The 9,225-nt window shown below is 55.7% G+C and overlaps 2 protein-coding genes across 13 annotated transcripts in view; one reads left to right on the top strand and one right to left on the bottom strand.

The window, feature by feature from the left end:
• The window catches only part of LOC102004982, a 38,962-nt gene that overhangs the window by 8,011 nt on the left and 21,726 nt on the right, over positions 1-9,225 (top strand). For 3 of the 12 annotated variants that reach the window (XM_013508873.1, XM_013508878.1, XM_013508880.1), the window contains 3 exons: positions 17-173; positions 224-434; positions 644-1,305. In XM_013508873.1, the coding sequence (XP_013364327.1) occupies positions 17-173; positions 224-434; positions 644-784 (509 nt within the window). In that variant the 3' untranslated portion in view covers positions 785-1,305. Of the gene's footprint in view, positions 1-16; positions 174-223; positions 466-643; positions 1,306-3,691; positions 3,780-9,225 lie in introns of those variants that run through there. The other 9 variants (XR_001232320.1, XR_001232321.1, XM_013508875.1 and 6 more) reach the window with 7 other exon arrangements.
• Positions 6,545-9,225, bottom strand: part of Has1 (hyaluronan synthase 1) — a 9,957-nt gene continuing 7,276 nt past the window's right edge. The window contains exon 5 of the mRNA XM_005412672.2: positions 6,545-7,484. Within this exon, the coding sequence (XP_005412729.1) occupies positions 6,809-7,484 (676 nt within the window). The 3' untranslated portion in view covers positions 6,545-6,808. The remainder of the gene's footprint in view (positions 7,485-9,225) is intronic.

Below are 9,225 nucleotides of genomic sequence, written 5' to 3'. Positions count from 1 at the left end.
GCTCCCCGACCCGCAGCTCCGGACTCGGGACGCGTCCTACTTCCGAGACTTGCCGCGGGCCCACGGGTACCTGGCGCGCATCCGGCCGGTGCAGCCCACGCACCGCGGGACTTTCTGCTGCGTGATCCTGCACGACCAGCGCCCCCTGGCGCGGCTGTACTTCTTCCTGAACGGTGCGGGCGCGGGGCGGGGCGGGGCGGGGCCGGCGGCTGACGCCCCGCAGTGACCGGCCCGCCCCCGCGCGGGGAGACCCAGCTGCAGGTCACGTTCCGGGAAGTGCTGCGCTGGGCGCCGCGGGACGCGGAAATGGTCGAGCCCTGGAGGCCCAGCCTGGGCGAGCTGCTGGCCCGGCCCGATGCTCTGACGCTGGGCAACCTGGCCCTGCTGGCCGCTGTCATCGCCTTAGCATCCGCCTGTGCGACGGTGCTGGTGTGGTGAGTGCCGCGTGCAGCCCCCGCTCCTTAGACCCGGGGTGCAGCTCCCCCTCCTTAGACCGGGGTGCAGCCCTCCCTCAGCCCCGGGTGTCCAGGGCCAGCCCCTTCCCTCGGACCTGGTAGTCCATGCCTTACCACCTTTGAGATCCCGGCTTCAGGGCGTGTCATCTGTCACCGCCCACCCCGCACACACCTCCTTATTTCCCCAGGATGTTCTTCCGGTGGTACTTGAGTGGCGACTGACAAAGGTACCTCCTCCTCACCCCGTTTTCATTCCTGAAATAAAAGAGTACATTTCAGCGCTGGGTTCTTCGGCTTCTGAAGCTGATCTTGCCGACTCGGGTCAGTGAAGGGCAGTGTACTGGACGTGCTCAGGCCAGTTCAGCCCGCAGAGGACCGTAGGGGGCTCAGCTGACGCAGGCTGGGCCCGACCCGAGGCTGTTAGGCTCCAGTGCACACCGCTCTTGCTTCTCTGGCAGCCTTTCATATGTCCCTATGCAGGAGACACCCTCAGAGTCCCAGATGTCACCCTCAAAGCCTGTTGTCCGTCCCCTCAGGGAGCGCACCTCCATCCACCCACAGCTCAGACAGGGTGCTGAGTCATGTTTAATTCCTCCTCAGCTTCAGATCCTCTGTCAGATCTGTCCCTGAGGTCCTCGTCACCACTGTGTCGTGTCTGGACCACCATGGCCGCCTCCCAGCTCGCATCCCTGTCCCCACGTGGCCTTGGCCCTCTGTAGGCCATTCTCTGTGGAGCTGCAGTAATACCTTAAATCACTGCTGTGCAGCCTTTTGGTTTGCCTGGGCCACGCTTTGTGACAAGGAATTGTCTTGGGCCATGTACAAAATACAGACTATGGTTTTCTCTCGTTTTCTTTTTTCTTTTTTTTTTTTTTTTTTTTTTTTTTTTTTTTTTTTGAGGCGGTTTCGCTATGCAGTGCAGGCTGGCCTTGAAATCCCTTTGTAGCCCAGGCTGGCCTCAAAGTCACAGCAGTCTTCTGCCTCAGCCTCCTGAGTGCTGGGATGGTAGGCATGCGCCACCGCGCGCCATAGCGTATGGTTACCGTATATAAATAACAAAGACTTTTAAAATATTTGTAGTTATTAAATAATTTTATAAAATAACGCAAGCCCAGGCTTAATAAATAAGAACGCTTATGTGTCTGCTTAGTAACAAGAAATGTACATTGTCACAGGCGCACATGCCCCTGTAGGTGGGCTGGAATACTGTTATTAGTGATTGTGTTTTACTCACCAACTCGTGTGTGTGTCACGTCTGATTCACGTGGACTTTGACTGTGGGGCCGGTACAGCAGGCACCTAGCACACTGCACAGCACCCTCCCCTACCCAGTGTTCTGTTGTCACCTGCGCCACCTGTATTGCGCTCTATCACTGGGCAGTCGAGTCAGGGAGGATGTTGCTGAATATCACGTCAGTATGTTAAAAGTTTTTGACCTGTGGGACTGCATTGCTAGCTGCCCAGGGTTGCATGTGACATCTTAGAATATGTCAGATTGGGTCACCTCTCTGCTCCCAGTTTTTCAAAGACTCCGTACTGGCATCAAAACAAAACCCAATTCCTGATCCAGGGCGCCAGTGCTCTGGAGCTCCACAGGTTCGATCCCTGGCTGAGCTTGCTGGCCTTGGCCCTCCCAAAGATCAAGGAAGAAGACATCGTCTTCCTACCTTGTAGTTTGTCTGGCTTTTTCTCCTTCTTTGTTATTCTTTATTCTCTCCCCAGGATCTTGGTACATGTTGTTTCTTGCCTAGGATAATGTTTTTTTCTCTTTTTTTCATTTCTTCTTTGTCCAGTTAATTATGCTTTTCCTCGAGCAGCCTTTACATGTCTTAACTCAATCCCCATGACAGGTGTGTGCGTCTAGCACTGTTGTAGCGGCTCTACCTCCCCGCCAAACCCTTGCTACTTCTCAGCCCCCGGGGCCTCCATTTGCAGTCCTCTGGACATTCAAAGCTTGTCCCGTCCCCGGGCCTTTGCACGCGCTGCTCTTGGCTCTTGAAAAGTATCCCTGGCCTCCAGGAACCCACGCTGCTGTTGCAAAGGCTGCAGCCCACATGCCGCCTTCCCTGACTGTCCTGCACCCCCGTGACTGCTTGACACCCCCGTGCTTTAGCTGTGCGTGGAACTCATATGAGTGCACTGTGGTTAAATCGTGTTTCCATCAGTTCTGTCGTCACTCCCTGAGAGAAGCTGTGAGTGTGGGTGCGTTCATGTTCCCTGTTGTGTTCCCCTTTGTCAGATCACTCACTCAGCATGGATTTATTGAGCACTGACTATGTGTCAGGTATTTTCACAGCACTCTAGAACCGGTAATGAAAACTTAGAAGAGGAAATAAAAAAATCTGGCCTCTCGCTGAACTTAGATTTTAGCTGATACTAAACACCTTCGCTACTCATGACGCAAAGTGCAAAGTCTAGTGCTGTTTTTATTGTTTTTGTTTGTTTGTTTTTTGTTTTGGCCTTACCAACTAATTACCCAACTCTCTGGACGCTGGTTGAGTGTTTATAGTTTAATTCTGATAGCAACTACCAGAGTTCGTGTCAAGCTCTTAAGGATTTAGAGGCTCACATCCATGACATTGCCGTCTCTGGATACCAGTCACAAATAGTGGTTGTGGGGTACCGCACTAATGTCCACCTTAGCTACAAAGGTGGGGATCCTGAAAACCCACCCCGACCCCAGTTCATTAATTTGCAAGAATGATTACACAACTCAATGAGACGTTTAGCAGTTCATTATAAAGGATATTATATAGGGAAGGTGCATAGCCAGATAAAGAGGTATGCAGGACAAGGGCTGCTAGGGTCTCCAGTGGTGGCATTTATGCCCCTGTGGAGTTGGGGAGCCTCACCCTCCTGGCACGTGGATGTGTAACCAACCCGGAAGCTCTCCAAGCCCCACACTTTGTGGCTTCATGATTTAGACATAGTCAGTGGCTGTCAGTCTCCAGCCCCCTCCGTTTCCCACAGACGGTAGTTGGGGCTGAAAGCTGCATGCACCTAGTCATGGCTTAGTCTCACTGGCGACCAGCCGCCATCCGGGAGTGCACCAAGACGGAGTGGGACAAAGGCTGCTCCTATCACCCAGGACATTCCCGGGGTTTAGATGCTCTGTGAGATGCTCCCGTCACCCATGTCTGTAGCAAGTTACAGTGTGTTTGGAGCTATAGGTCAGGCCGTGAGGACAGACGTCTCACTTTTTTCTTACTGTGTCCCGGTAAAAAATTCAAATACAGTAATGTCGAGTCATACGAGAATACACGGAGAAGAGATGGCAGAGAAAAAAGACTGCGAGTGTTGTGACGGAGGAGGTGTCAGAAGGACCTCTGGGAGAGACCTGGCTGAGAAGGAGACTTCTGAATAAAGACTGAAGGAGCTGGGCAGGGCGGCGTCAGGATATGTGTGTCAGGAGCGTTCCAGGCAAAACCAGCAGGAGCGGAAGCCCCTGACGCAGGAGGAACACCCGGGAGGCCAGGGTGGCTGGCGCAGGGCTTCAGGAAGTGAGTACTGGGTGATGTCAGAAAGGGAGGAGCCAGGCCATGCAGGGTATTGGCCACTGTGAGGTCTGTGGATTTTCCTCTAAGAGGAGAGTCACTGGCAGGTTTGAGAGCCAAGCAACGTGGAGATCTGACGGACAAGGCTACTGTGGGGGAAACAGAGCTCAGGGGACAAGATGGAGGTCAAGGCTTTGTAGGTGCTGCAGTCATTCAGGCAGAAATGAAGCTTGGGACCAGGTGGTGACAGGGAAGGTGAAGTGTGGCTTCCGGTTTGTCCCGAAGTCAGTTTTAGGAACCCTCTGTTGTAATAGAAGCATTCTAGTTTTGTACGATCCAGTAGGGCAGCACCCACCACTTGCACCCAGTGTGGAACTATGTGTGTAAGCGTTGATAGCTTTAATTAGCGTAATAGTCCCTGCTTTGTGCCAACAGAGTCTCAGGGGCGCGTGCCCCTTGGGTACTCTTAACGGATCGCACTGGTCTATCTGTTGAGCTCCCTGAAGCCGGGAGCTCTTACTCAGTTCTGTAGTTGCAAACCTGGCAGAGTGCGTGGAACTCTGTAAGTACTTGGTAGACATATTTGTGGCTTATTGGATCAGTGAATGACATAAATATTATATAGAGTCCCATGGAGGACTGGCTACTGTTCTGGACATCACAGCTCTAGCGTTTGTGGTCTGAGAGCTGGAACAATACAGCTCTGCCTACCGAGTCAGGGAAACTTGGGGAGATTTCCTAGGGATTAGGCGAGGAAAGAGGGAAGAAGGGAGAGGGTGTGAGTGCTGTGAGGTATCCAAGCAGATCTGTCTTAGAGGCGTGCGGATATACACATCTGGAAGGCAGGGGTGAGGTCTGGTCTGAAAATCAAAAATTAGGAGCCCTGTCTCCTGCACAGAGCATGGATGAGGTGCTGAAAGCCTGCCTTGAATACTTTTGTCTCGTTACTGAGACAAAATACCTAGCACCCGAAATTAAGGAAGGAAAGGTTTATTTAGCTTACAGTTCGTGGAGGTTTCAGTCCCTCATCAGCTGGCTCCAAGGTAGGGTGGCAGGGCCCAGGGGCAACACTTCAGGGCAGCAGAAGACAGCAAAAGGGGGAGAGCAAGCCTCTTTTCCTCCCTTTTATTGCACGCAGGCTGCCCCCTCTCCCGGTGGGTGTAGCACTCACACCACCTCTGTGCCCTCCTCTTGCACAGGCTCAGGATGTTTACAAAGTGAGGACCCTGGCCCTCTGCTGAGTCACTTAGTTTTAAACTTCTAAACTTCTCAAGTTGACACAGTGAACAACATTCTAGAGGTAATGGCCTCTACACCCCAGGATGCAGAACTGCTGAGTTTCTTAGTTTAACTTCTAACCTTCTCAAGCTGACACAGTGTGTCAACCATTACAAACCCAGGGATCCCAGGGGAAGCTGGTATAGATGGACAACAGGATGAGAGGAGGTTTCCCGGTGTGCAGCAGCCGTGGTAAGAGGACCCAGAAAAGAAACATGAAAGCCCAGAGAAGAAACTTATTTCAAGGAGAGAGCACACAACTGCGCCAGATACTGCCAGCTCGTAACGCTGGAGGCCTGAGAACTGGCCGCTGGCTTTGGCGGTGTGGACATCATGGTGAACCTGAGAAGAGCGGCTTCTGCAGAACAGAGTAGGAAGGAGGGCGCTGCCTGTCTGATTGGCATGTGTTTGAACCTATGGGAATCAACTTCATTACTCATTATTGGAAACAAAGCCACAGCGAGGTACCAGTTTGCACTTACCAGGTTAGTCTGTAATCAGAGTGTCAGGTCCTAACAAATCCGGCAGGGATGTAGGGAAATTGGAACCTTTGTAAACTTGCTGGTGGGAACGTGAGCTAGTACAGTCCCTGTGGGGGCTGAGGCAGGAGGATCACTGGGAGTGGTGGCACACGCCTGTGATCCCAGCACATGGGAGGCTGAGGCAGGAGGATCGCTGCTGCGAGTTCAAGGCCAGCCTGGGCTACACTGAAACTGTCTCAGAAAGGAAAAGAAAAGTGGGAGAGAAGAGTATATTCAGATGCTCATGGGAAGGAGCCCGCAGGGAGGGAGACATTGGTTATTGCAGGTCAGGTGGGGGGAAGGGCCCGAGTGAGACCTCCGCCTACAGAGGGTGGAGGGCTCTGGGGTCACAGAGAGGGCGGCTTTGGTTCCCAGCACACAGTTCGCCCCAGCAACAGGGAGAAGGTGGTGAGCTGTGGGGCTGAGGACACCAAGACCTTTCCCCCTGGAACCGGTCTCTCTGAGACGGACGCCTGCCCAGGGTGGGGCTGGGAGACCAGGGAGAAGCCATGCTTTGGGCTTCTTAGCGTAGGCGCAGAGGGGCCTGGCCAGGGGCATCACCCGTGGGCTGAGGCAGGTGCCCCACGAGCCTCTGTGAATGCCCCGAGTAACAACCCTCGCCGCACGCTGACCCGTGGATTACTATCCCTGTGCCCCGAAGGGGGAGCTTAGGTTCCGGGGAAGGAGAATGTCCAGGCCAGGCTCAAACCGCCAGCACCCAAGTCGGAGCCCAGGGTCCTCAGCTCTCCTCACGGAGACCTCGCCTCTCAGGCTCTCGGGAAACGGGACAGGGTGCTCAGAAGAAAATAAATAAAATTCTTTATTACATCCTAATCACAGTACAAGTAGACATTAAATAAGAACAGGGCGGAAGTGGGGCCCTTTCCCCCCGGATCCTAAAACCCACACCCCGATCAATAAATACCCCAGCCCAGAAGTCCCAGCCCCGTGGTCCAGACTGCAGCGCCTTGGGTCCGTCCCTGTCTTCACCGAGGAGGTAAACTGCGGACCAGAGACCGGGGGGCGTCCCCAGCAGGCATCCCGGCGGGCGGGCAGGAGCTCACACCTGCACGCGGTAGCCGCCGGCGCGCTTTCGGCAGAGCCTGCGCACGCCCACCCAGTACAGCGCCAGCATCACGGCCCAGTAGCCGGCGTAGGCGGCCGCGCCCACGGCGAGGTGCTGGCCCTCGGCGACCCGCGCGGGGCTGCTCCAGTCGGCCCGGGCCTCCTGGGCCACGCTGCGCACCAGGCCGCCGAGCAGCAGCAGGGCCCAGAGCGCCAGCGGCAGCAGCGGGACGTAGTTGGCCGCCAGCTGGCGCCGGCCCGAGGTGCCCCAGCCGCTCTGGTTCATGGTGAGCAGCGCCAGGAACTTGGCGGGCAGCAGGCCGCACATGTAGAGCGGCGCGTACAGCGAGAGCAGCACCATGCGCCCGCAGCCGCGCAGCCAGGCCGCGAAGGCCGCCTTGGCCAGCGCCACGCCCTGCACGCAGAGTAGTACCCAGAGCAGCGCCCACGGGCGCCCCGCGTAGAACAGGCGCAGCACGGTGGCCGCCACGAAGAACGGGAAGAGCCCGGACACCACCGCCTCGTAGGTCATCCACGCGTGGTGCCGGTGCCACCACAGCGCGTTGTACAGCCACTCGCGGAAGTAGGACTTGGACCAGCGCGTCTGCTGGCTGAGCCAGCGCAGGAAGGACGACGGCGTCTCCGAGTAGCAGCGCGAGCGCGAGGTGTACCTGCCGGGCGGGACGGGGAAGGAGCGGGTCAGGGGGGTCTGAGGCCCGAGCGAGGCGCGCACCGGGCCGGCCAGTGGGGCTGAGATGCTTAACCTCTCTGGGTCTCGGGTTTTCTCACATGTACAACAGGAGCAATAAAAGTGCTGGTCTGTCTGTGAGGCTGAGGCAGGGGGATCTGGAGTTTGAGTCCCACCTGGGCAATTTAGAGAGGACTTGTCTCAAAAAAAATAAAAACCCCTGAATTCAGTCTCTAGTGCTGAAAGAAGGGAAGGAAGGAAGGGGGGAAGAAAGGTAGGAAGGAAAGGAGGAAGGGAGGGAGGAAGGGAGGGAGGAAGGGAGGGAGGGAGGAAGGAAGGAAGGAAGGAAGGAAGGGAGGAAGGAAGGAAGGGGAGAAGGAAGGAAGGAAGGAAGGGAGGAAGGAAGGATGGATGGGACGGAGGGAGTTTGACCTAGGAAGGACACTGTGAGGCCTGCTTGCGGATTAAATGCCAAGTGCTCGGGCCAGGCCCAGGGCTTGCTCAGTACGCACCAGCTCCTGTGGTGTGGCGGTGACTCACGCCCTGACTCCACGCTGCTAATATCCTCAGGGTGACTGAGATGTTGCTAACAGGTCTCTCAGGCATTACTAACGCTAGCACGGCTCTGCTTACTGTTCCTGGCGGGTCCTCCCACCGTGGGGAACAGGACGGGGGCAGGGTGGCTTGCTACCTAGGATGGCCCATGTGTCAGTCGTTCTCAGGGGAAGCCCTTCCTGTGGCTGTGGTGGACATCAGTGATCGTCCCTGCGTGTCGGGCCACGCCCACAAGGCTTCAGAGAGTCCCATCCGTGGAAAGTTGCAGGGGCCGCCAGCCGTCACCTCCTTAGGAGAGGTCGAGCTGTTTCTCCCCAGCTTCCTGGGTGACAGTGTCCCGGCCCCTCCCTGTGTCACTTGGCATCCACAGTGTCCTGCCTGCTTCTGCCCTTGCAGCCTGTACTCAAAACAGCTGCCGGAAGGATGCTGTCACATGTCGCTCCTCTGCTCCAAACCCGCCAGGGAGCTGGGCGTGGCACACGCCTGTAATGCTAGCACTTTGAGGGGCTGAGGCAGGAGGATCATAGGTTTGAGTCTAGCCTGGGTAATTTAGTAACAGTGAGACCCTGAGTCAAAATTAAAACAAAAAAGGTTGGGAATGTAGCCTAGTGTGAAAGCCCTGGGTTTAATCCCCAGTACCCCGGGACTGTGGTGGGGAATCAAAATATAAAACCAAGCCCACCTCCTCCTCCAGGGCTCCCTCTCCTCAGTCTGAATCCTATCAGCCTTCCTGAGGACCCTGTTAGCTCTTCCCTCTCCTTCTCCTCTCCCCTAACGCTCCTCCACCCCTGGCGCATTGCTGAAGCCACAGCACTCTCAGCCTCAGCGCCTGCCCCACCCCGGGCGCTGCATTCCCCACTTCCTTCCTTCCCGTCCCAGACTCCTCCTTTCGGTGTGCGGTACAGACTGTTAGCATGCTATGCTTCTACTAGCTTATCTGCCTGTCTCCCCAGTCAGTGTGAGCTTGAATCTGTGTCCCTCCAGTCTTCTGTGTCCCCAGAGCTTAAAACCTTGTAGGTGCTTAACAAGTGTTTCTCCAGGGAAAGAACTGGACAAGGTACCAAGGGTTCCCTGGGCACATGCCACGCGCTCTCTGGGTCTTTTACAGGGTCTCCCCAGAACTTCGTGTGATCTAGCTCACACTCCTCCAGCTCACATGCAATCACTTT

Source organism: Chinchilla lanigera, unplaced genomic scaffold, assembly GCF_000276665.1.
Source record: "Chinchilla lanigera isolate Chin_1 unplaced genomic scaffold, ChiLan1.0 scaffold00157, whole genome shotgun sequence".
NCBI lineage: Eukaryota > Metazoa > Chordata > Mammalia > Rodentia > Chinchillidae > Chinchilla > Chinchilla lanigera.
This window is presented reverse-complemented; position numbering and strand designations above follow the sequence as displayed.